Raw genomic sequence first — 10,773 nt, 5'->3', positions numbered from 1 at the left:
ACTAAGCTTATAAATAAAGCTCTAATTTGAGAGAGTATATACTTAGGTTTTCCTCTGTGGGTTTAATTTGCAAAAGTATATTCAACAAGTCTGGAGAGGGGAAATTCCACCTACTTTCGAGATCTTCCATATGTGCCTGAAGAGTTCTTGCAAGGTTAATAAACTAGAAACAATGCAGAAAAAAATACAGTAGTTGAAATGTTGCAAATGGATCTAAAGAGAGAATTAGTATAGGAGTTTCATTTCTATTAAAATGTCAAACACCATTTTAAGCCTTTAAATAGGGGTCTTTCTCCTCCCGACCCACATCAAAAATTACAATGCTTAAGTATATTGTTTTTAATTTTTAATAAATCATTAGCCATGTAGAAATCATGTATTAATGATGTAGAAATTGGGTGCAAATGAATTATTTTTATCAAAAAACATTCCTCTTGCATAAATATAATGCATAACAATTATAAAGAAAAATAATTAAGAGCTTTACAATTTGGACTCAAATTCTATTTTAGTGGTTAATTTTAAAAAACTGAAATAAGAATCAATCTTTTTCTGTCTAAGCTGATAGCTTGAGAAGTATTATTACATTTAATTCTATGTTTTTTAAAAGACTTTATTTAATTCTGTATGTAATTCTGTTTTTAAATCATAAAAATGACTTGTACTTTAACTTGACTACAGCTTTTACAAAGGCATGAATTCAACAGAGCTGACATGCTTCATGGCTTATTCATTCTTAAGACAGAAGTCAGTTTATGGCATTAACTAAATTTAAATAAGTACTATGATTTCTAAAGTACTCAGGAGACAAGAGATCTCTGCTCAAATTCTGAAGTCTTATGACAATTCATTCTCTTATCCCTCAATGACAATAATTTGTTAACTGGCTCACAGGTATAATAATGTCCACATGATGGTTTCAGAAAAATGTTTTTACCAATTTTTAAGTATAGTATGTACTGAATATGTTAATTTTAAAATACCATAAACTGCTAAATTTTTATCACTAAAACGAACATTTATATAAAAAGTTTAAATGATATGTTTATGACCACATTTAAAAACATGAAGTGTTCAGACTATTGTAGTCAAGGTGCAGGTGGCCCTAGCCCCGCTACACAAACTGGGTAAGGCAGCAGCACACAACTTCCCTCTGGTTCACTGAGGCAACCCATGTTACTTACTAATACCTCACCAAAAACATGTGGCTTAAGTGGTAAGGTAACAGTGCACAGATTAAATAGCAAATAGTCCGTATCTTAAATCTATATTATGGACACACTTAAAATCAGTACACTGATAAGCTTTTACATGACAATAACAAATAAACTGAAGTGTACTTCCCATATTATCTTGGTTTTTGGAGTTCGATTTCAGGTTAAAATACTGACTTGTCACTTGCTGCCTCCCACCCAATTAAAAAAAGGGTTTTTCCCTTTGTGTTTCCAATTCTCTGATTCTCACCAATATATATTACCAATATATTCTCACCAATATATTCTCACCAATATAAAATAACCTTTAAGAGCTAAAAAATTACTTCTCTAAAATAGTTTTATGAGAAAATTAGGCTGTTTGGTATAAAAAACAGCAATTTCTATTATATCTATAATATCTTCAAGATACGTTTTAATATTAAGAGCTTCCCAAAGTAACTAGAATGTCAACATACAAAACAAACTGTTTTCTAAAGCAAATACTTGGTATATCATATCCTCCCTTCTCCCCCACTCCCAAGTTACTTACTCGGACTCGTGTGCTTGGTTCATTTGTATTTCCCATCATATCTGAAAAGCTTTGTTCCCAAAAGTGCAGTAACACAACAAGGTAGAGACCGGAGCTGATAAACTCGTACTCAGCCTTCAATTGGGAAGCAGACAAGAAAAAAAAGAATATGGAGAATGAAAAATTAGTATACTTGAGATTGACAGCACACTGATAAACTAGAGGAAATGTATTCATGTCTAGATCCTGGTTAAGAAATATGGTGCCACCTGTTAAAACAAGAAATGAAGGGCCACCCTTCATAATTTCAAAAATCGTTACTAATGCCAATGACAAGTCAAAATAGGTGTGTGACTATCCTCTTTATTCTCTTATAGTCTTCCTTTATGTCATGATTTATGTAAAACCATTGGTGGTAGAATGAATGCCCTGCTTCTATATAAAGCTCATAAAAAATTTCATTGCACAAATGGCTACAAATGTTTACTTAAAAATGACCATTTCACCTACAGCTAAATCAATATACTGTATAATGAAAAGCTATTCCAACAGACCAAGTGTTTCTTATGTAATACAGTTAATTTAAAAGCAACACTAATTACAAAAATAAACTAAAAAAAGAAACACAGTAACGATTCCTCAGTTCTTTGATTCCAAACTGCTCTATTGTTTTGAAGCTAAGACTATAAATCATATAGTGTTTTTAAAATCTAAACTGTCCTGGAGGTTTTATATAGCAAACTACCATTAAGTTGTACCATTTTTTGGTAATTAACTTATCTGACGTTAAAAACTGTACATTCTTAGTACCAACTTCAGCAAGTTATCAGCTAGAATATTTCAAAAATTTTAAGCTGATGTATTATGTTTCTTTAAGCCCTGGCTGGTGTAGCTCAGTGGATTGAGTGCGGACCTGGGAACCAAAAGATTGCGGCTCAATTCCCAGTCAGGGCACATGCCTGGGTTTGCAGGCCAGTTCCCAGCAGGGGATGCTCGAGAAGCAACCACACATTGGTATTTCTCTCTCTCTCTCCTTCCCTTCCCCTCTACAGATAGGTAAATAAAATCTTTTTAAAAAAGGAGGAACAAATTGCTAAAACAAAGTTTCTTCGAATGCATCACTCACTTTGTTTATTATTAACTTATAAAAAATTATACATTGAAAAGATTTTTAAAAGGTAATGGTTATCATCTTGACAAAGATGAAGTTACTGGATAATGAAATACTAAGCTATATTAAACTAATCACTTAGAATGGAGGTAGTTGTCTGGCCACTAGAATCTGTGACACACACATGCGCGCGCGGGAAGTCAAAGTCAGGAACCTTAAACTGTCAATAACATCATTCTTGTTGGATTGAAAAATGCCCAGAGAAGGAAAAATGGCAGGAGAAAATTTGAGACCTACTCTCATTTTGAGAAAAACAAAAACAAAAAAAACTTCTTTGCATTATTTTATCTTCCATATTCTTTGTCCCATTCCTTAAAGTACTAAAAAAAAAATGCTCAGTTGTTGAGATACTCCTTGGGGATTAAAAAAAAAGTCCTTGCTTAACATGGCTTCCTTTTTGGACAACTGACTCATTAGAGAATAACACAATAATTAGTATTAGAGTCGCATCTGTAGTACATCAACTGCCTAGATCAGAGATTTTTAACCTAGATCTTAGCAACTAGCTTTAAGAGATCTGGGAATCCCTCAAATCATTTACAGATTTTGTGTCTATGTATATTTTCTAAAAAGTGTTCATGGTTTTAATCAGATTTTCAAGGGGTATTCATTTATTCCCATATTTGAAAGTAAAAAGTGTCCACAAAAGACCATATATATTGCATTATTCAATTTGTATGAAATATTTGTAACAGATAAACCCACAGAAACAGAAGGCAGACTGGTGGTTTCCAGAGGATATGGAAAGGGGTGTAATGGGAAGAAACTGTCTAATGGGTATGGGTTTTTCTTTCAGACAGATGAAGATGTTGGAACTAGACAGAGGTGTCTGATGCATAACATCACAAATGTACTGATACCACTGAATTTCACTTTAAATCATTTTTATGTTATGTGAACTTCATGTGAATAAAAAGGGGGTCCATTACCCCTTCATTTAAAAAGTGTTTTTAAAGAATTTATGCATTCCCTCACCATTACATATTTCTTTTTGTAACAAATATGCTAAGCTCACTTGGATAGTATGGTTCTAAGATCATCCTAGTAACCTCCTTCAACATCTTTTCTTCACCCCTCCTCCAATCTTCCTTTAAGGTTTTGAAAAAGATTGAGCTCTTCATTCTAACTACATAATTTAAGCATTTCAAAAATTAAAAAAAGAATTTAAAGCTCTCCTGGAAACAAAATTTAGTGATCAAAATTACTGAGGGGCGGGAATTAAACATACCAACCCCTCCTGAGAAATAAGAAAATATCTGAAAATCTTATTATGATCAGAGAAACTCTGCCATTATTCATTACATAATTAACAGCTAGATTTTAATGGCATAGATACTAAACGAAAGAACAATATGAAGTTGGAGTAGAAGATCTAATAAAATAATGTGTTCAACACAGCTGAGAAGCAGATATGGGGAGGGTAGAGGGAAAAAGGATAGTAAGAACATGTGGTCAACATGTACATAAAAAATTATTCCTAAAATAAAATACACAGATACAGGAGGCAAATCCAGGGCTTGGTGTTTTAATCATGTCCCAGAGCTCAGAGGCATTTGTAACTGACACATCTCTGGGGAGATATGGTCAGCATGCCTACTTCAGGACCACTTTCCTAAGCTTTTATTATTTTCAGGTTTATTTAGGAAGCATATGATGTCTTTTATCTTAATAAATGTAAAACCAGTGAGTTGGTTATTTGACTTTCAGTTACAAAAAGTGATGAGAAAAATAAAGAAAAACTATAAAATTGTAATATCTAATGCAGTAACAGAACATTATGTTAAGAATATTATTATTTTAATGCCAGTTTTCTGACCATGTTTTAATCTTTTCTTCAACAGTTGTCCTTTAGGCATAGAACAGACACTTACCCAATTAAGCAAAATATACTAACTTGTTCATTTGCATGAGCTCTGTGTAGTTCATGAATATCAAAATCCTCCAGGTTAAGCTGCAACTTCTCTTTACAGAGTTCACAGGTGGTTACAGCCTCTAATGAAGAACCTGGTAAAAATTAAATTACAAGTAAAACTTAGTTTTTTTTTATGTCTCCACAAAACATTTTTCTTTGTAAGATTTAAGCGTAGAATATAGAAAATTAAAAGAAAGGGAGGAAAGGAGGTAGACTGGACTACTCCCATAAACCAGTAATGTTGCTTAAAATAGCAATCAGCAACAACTAATGTGTCAGCTCCTACTCTATGGTATTTAAGCCTCCGCCCATTATTTAGATACCTGTTTTTTCCCCCTCCCATTTACTCATACATTACAGTCCTGGGGAGCTAACATTGGAATGGCATCTGTACTTCCTACTTCCTCCTTAAGTGCCTTGGCAAGATAGCATTAAAGCAATGTTTAATGACACAGTGTCTCAAACAACTAATTACATATACCCAGGCCAGTATCTTTGATGTGAAAATATACACCTAAGACCTTTTGTGGTTTAAGGAATGTGCCATCCTAGGCTAGGAGGGGAGGAAAAAAAAAAAGAAAGAAAGAAAGAAAGAAAGACAGAAATCTACCGTTGTCTTGGATCAAAATAGCTCCTTTCTGCCACGAAAGTAATGAAGTCTTGATATATGACACAACACAGATGAATCCTGAAAACATTATGCTGGGCAAAATAAGGTAGATAGAAAAAAGGATAAATATGTCCTTTCTATTTATGAAATATGTGGAACAGACAAATTACGAAAGAAAGGAAACCACAAATTAACAGGGATTGAGAGGAGAAAGAAGGCATTATTGCTTGATGGACAGAGTTTCTGTCCTGTGTGATAAAAATTTTAGAAACAGGTAATGGTGATGGTTGGACAATATTCTGGATGTATACACGTCACTGAACTATATACTTAATAATGGTTAAAAGGGCAAATTTTACATTATATATATTTTAACCACAATTTTTACTTTTTTTAAAAAAGCTCCTTCTGTCCCACACACATTCAATATTTGGTTACTCCTAAGCTTCTGGTTCCAGTTACGTGGGTGGTAGTGTTGTCTAATTAAACATAAAGCCATTTTTCTTCACTGTATTTTCTTTTGGATACGACTTTAAATGGAAAAAGTATTCTAAAAATTCAAGGAAGTGAGTAATAGGATAAAGGTTTAGATTTGATTCAACATCTGCTGAGTGCTTACTATGTGGCAAGCAATACTACAAGTTTTGGAGATTCAGGAAGAAAAGAGTAAGTAGTAACCCCCCGTCTTCAAAGAGCTCATAACAGTCTTAGAATTTAATAATAACAATTCTTCAAATAATAATACAATTTTGCATAAAGTGCAAAACAGCAGTAGTAACTTACATGCAATCTCTGAAAAATATCTAAAAGGAAAGTAAATGCTATACTGAGGTAATACATTATCTATATTGTCTCAAATGTGTATTAGTCAAATTACTTAAGACACTCATTATAATTGTACCACTGAACTAAAAGTCATGTTAAGTCCATAAGGTCACCTGATGGAGAAAGAATATGGAAGACATTTAGAAGGTTTTCTCTTATCACACATTTCTTAAAACTATTCTCTGATTCAGCAGCAGAAAAACTTTGATGATCACCAAATATGGACCTTGGATACAAATTACTCTACATCTCAGGGCTTCGTTTTTCTCTTCTATGGAATGAGTAATTTACAGAAGTTGTTCCAAAGGCCACGCCCAGCTAGGAGGAACCCATTTATCCCTACATTCTTTAATCATTTCTTTTAGTATTATACCCCACCTCATTCCAGTAGGCCCTGACTACATTTGCCTCAACTTGCACTAGACTTCCTTTATTCATCTTTGTATATCCTGTAGAGTAACAGTCTATATATGGCAACTGCTTCATACATGTTTTATGTATGAGAATGAATTTTCTACCAGATGAAGTCTTTATGGTAAGTATGAGAAAGGCTTGTGAAAATTTATTAGAATGGTTCAGTCCTTGAGGTCATTACAGTTATTTGATGATTTCTTAAAAGTACTTATCTCAAAAAAGTACATACTGTACTTTTTAATAAAAGTACAGGTTTCTATAAAACTCGTATGAGTACTTACCATGTACCCAGTACTGACTGTGAGGAGCCATTTATAAACATCATCTCATCTGAACCTTCACAATAACTCTATGAAGTAAGTATTACCCAATTTCAGTCACCATCGAACTGGAGTCCCACCTCAGACCTACTCACAAATATTCAGGAGTGGATTTGAGGCATCCATATTTTAAAAAACTTCAATGGGTAATTCTGATCAGGAGCCATGGTTGAGAATCAGTATTAAGAAAATTACTCAAGATCCTATAGTTAAGTGTTGGAGTCATTACTACAATCTAGGCTTGTCTAACTATAAAAAGTCAATGTTCTTAAACAATACACTGTATTTATTATGTTTTCTTATATATACAACACTAACAATCCAGTCGAAAATGTATTAGAATGTAAGTCAAGTTGTTTACATTTTGGTAATAGCTAACATATCTGGGCCCTTACTAAATGTCAAGAATCATTATCAGACCTTCAATCTCACAGTTATGTACGTTTATTAATCTGATCTAATTTTCCACCTTTCTCACCCTAGAAGTCACTTCACTATGTCCTCTGGTACTCGCTGTCTAATATAAATAAATTCCTCTTGTTACCCATCTCTTTTTTGAATAATCTATTCAATTCCATGCCTGAACCACAGTGCCCCTCACAGATTGATAATATACTCTTCTGCAGCCCTTGTTCCCCCTCAGAACACCTTGTACCTCAGGACCTATTGCTGTTCTGAAGCTTCAAGTCCCTCCTCATTCACTATGGACTTAAATACCTGGCTCTCTGACTTCTTCGCCAACTTATTCCTGGCTACTTCAGCATCCAGAGATCATTCACTTTTGGTTCTGACTTTCTGGACATCCTTGCTTCCAATATTACCCTTCCTCACCAGTGCCACCTCTTATATCATCATACCCTTGACCCTCTCTTCACAGTTTACCGTACTATCCATAATTTTTAGGTATCTATATTTTAGGTATCTTCTCCGCTTGTGTACATTCTCTTCCTAAAACTTCTCGCTCACCTATTCTGGAAATTTTCTTCAATGTCACTCATATTCAAAGATTCTGACTCTACCTACAACTTTCTCACTATCAGCTTCCTGTTGTACTTATTCCCTCCTGGTTTTAATTACCATGAACACGATTATGTCCTTACAACTACCCTTAATTCCCTTTATCCTGTTTGTCTGGTTAAGATCCCAACCCCATTTGAACTCAAATCTGTGGGTGCATCCAAGGATCTAAAAACTGCCTCTAAAAAAAGGTACAGGTATCTCACTTGTGAATCATATTCATGGTCACTGCATTTTATTAAACTGGTAATTCCTGAAAATATTTTAGAATGTTTTCTAAACATCAAATCCTCTTAACACATTTGATGTGTTACCCAAACATCAAATCCTCTTAAACTGTCTCCTAATCAGATAAAGATCTTACCTCCCTATTAACTGAGAACAGAAGCAATTACATAGGAATTCAACATCTCACCAAAGCATCTGTCCATATTTACACACATCTTCTTACAGTTAAGTATCTTTTTTCCAAATTAAAGGCTAACTACTTGAGTTGTGCTCTGCATCTCATCTTTCTCTTTATCTCTCTTCAGTCCAACCTAATGTTTATCACGCCACCACTCTAGAGACAAGCTTCAAGACATTCATGCTACCAAATCCAACTATCATTTCTTTGTTATCTTTTTGTAGTGTATTTGATAGGGTTGATTACACACTCCTTAAAACATTTTATTTTTCTGGCTCCCACAATACACCATCCTAATTTTCCTCTTGAGGTTGCTCCTCAAATCTTCTCTGCTCCCACTTAATGTTTGAGTGTCCCGGGGCTCTGTCTTGTGCTCATGTTTGGTATCTGCTCTTGTTCTAAGTGACCTTATTTAGTCCCAACACTTAAAAATATTATATATGTGTTTATAATTCTCAAAACTGTACTTTCCAATGCTAATACCCTGAGACATCAGGCTTGTTCAACTGCCCAGTTGACATTTCCAGAGAGTTTTAATAAGCAGTTCATATATATTTTCAAAACAGAACTCTAGATTTCCTGCACTCAATTTATTCCAATCCCAGTCTCCTTTATTTCTATAAAGGACCTTACCATTTACTTAGTTTCTTGTGGCAAAAAATACAGGCTTCCCTGACGACTTCCAGCCAAGACGGAGGCATAGGTAGACACACTGTGCCTGCCTCCTTGCACAACCAAAAGGAGGACAGCAAATTTAAAAACGAAAAACAACCAGAACTGACAGAAAACTGAACTGTATGGAAGTCTGACAACCAAGGAGTTGAAGAAGGAACATTCATCCAGACTGGTAGGAGGGGTGGAGATGGGCAGCCGGGAGGAGAAAACTGGTGGCAAGGCAGTGCCTGGAGGACTAGGTAGGTGGGAGCTTGCAAACCAGGTGGTCCCATATGTGCATACAGATAAACTGGGAGGAATAACTACAGAGCAAGACAGACCTCGCAACCCAGGGCTCCAGCACAGGGAAATAAAACATCCAAGCTTCTGATTAAAAACACCTGTGGGGGTTGCAGTGGCAACCAGAGAAACTCCCAGCCTTACAGGAGAGTTAGATGGGAGACCCACAGGGTCCTAGAATGTACATAAACCACCCACCTAGGAATCAGCACCAGAAGGGCACGACTGGATTGTGGACAGCAGGGTAAGTGACTGCAAACTGGCAAAGGGCAGAGCAAGCGCCACTGTTCCCTCTCAGACCCCTTCCTCACATACAGCATCAAAATGCAGCAACCTGGGGTGCCCCGCCCTGGCAAACACCTAAGGCTTCACCCCTCACTATGTAACAGGTGCACCATAACAAAAAAAGTGTCCGAAATGAAAGAACAGATCAAAGCTCCAGAAAAAAAATACAATTAAGCAACAAAGACATAGCCAAACTATCAGAGGCACAGTTTAAAACACTGGTTATCAGGATGCTCCAGGAACTCACTGGGTTCTTCAACAGCATAAAAAAGACCCAAGCAGTAATGAAGGTTGCATTATGTGGAATAAAGAAAAATCTACAGGGAAACAACAGCGATGGGAAGGAAACCAGGGCTCAAATCAATGCTTTTGGAAAAGAAGGAAGAAAGAAACATTGAACCAGAACAGAATGAAGAAACAAGAATTCCAAAAAATGAGGAGCGGCTTAGGAACCTCCAGGACTTCTTTAAACGTTCCAAAATCCAAATCATAGGGGTACCAGAGGAGAAGAGGAAGAAATAAAAAACTTATTTGAACAAATAATGAATGAGAACATCCCCAATCTGGCCAAGATAATAAGACTTCAAGGAAGTCTAGGAAACTCACAGAGAGTCCCAAAGAGGTTGGACCCAAGGAGGAACACACCAAGGCACATCATAATTACATTACCCAAGATGAAAGGAGAAAATCTTAAAACCAGCAAGAGAAAAGAAGAGTTACCTACAAAGGAGTTCCCATAAGACTATGGGCTGATTTCTCAAAAGAAACCATGCAGGTAAGAGGGGCTGTAAAGTATTCTAGATCATGAAAGGCAAGGGCCTACATCCAAGATTACTCTATACAGCGAGGCTTTCATTTACAATGGAAGGACAGATAAAGTGCTTCTCAGATAAGGTCAAGTTAAAGGAGTTCATCATCACCAAGCCCTTATTATATGAAATGTTAAAGGGACTTTTCTAAGAAAATTAAGAAAATATGAACAGTGAAATTATAACAAACTCACACCTATTAACACTGAACCTAAAAAACAAAACAACAACAAAAAATAAGCAAACAACTAGAACAGGAACAAAATCAGAAATGGAGATCACATGGAGGGTTATCAGTGGGGGTGTGTGAGGGGGAGAGAGGGGA

At 35.5% G+C, this 10,773-nt stretch overlaps 1 protein-coding gene across 7 annotated transcripts in view; it reads right to left on the bottom strand.

Moving 5' to 3' along the window:
• MARCHF7 (membrane associated ring-CH-type finger 7) overlaps nucleotides 1–10,773 on the bottom strand; it is a 53,044-nt gene that overhangs the window by 3,497 nt on the left and 38,774 nt on the right. For 4 of the 7 annotated variants that reach the window (XM_037140437.2, XM_053655153.1, XM_053655154.1 and 1 more), the window contains 3 exons: nucleotides 4,791–4,900; nucleotides 1,747–1,860; nucleotides 115–163 (listed from right to left, as the gene is read on the bottom strand). In XM_037140437.2, the coding sequence (XP_036996332.2) occupies nucleotides 115–163; nucleotides 1,747–1,860; nucleotides 4,791–4,900 (273 nt within the window). Of the gene's footprint in view, nucleotides 1–108; nucleotides 164–1,746; nucleotides 1,861–4,767; nucleotides 4,901–10,773 lie in introns of those variants that run through there. The other 3 variants (XM_053655156.1, XM_037140438.2, XM_037140439.2) reach the window with 3 other exon arrangements.

Source organism: Artibeus jamaicensis, unplaced genomic scaffold, assembly GCF_021234435.1.
Source record: "Artibeus jamaicensis isolate MK-2021 breed Jamaican fruit bat unplaced genomic scaffold, CSHL_Jam_final contig_936, whole genome shotgun sequence".
NCBI lineage: Eukaryota > Metazoa > Chordata > Mammalia > Chiroptera > Phyllostomidae > Artibeus > Artibeus jamaicensis.
Note: the sequence above shows the minus strand (reverse complement) of the source record. Positions and strands in the feature narration are given on the sequence as shown.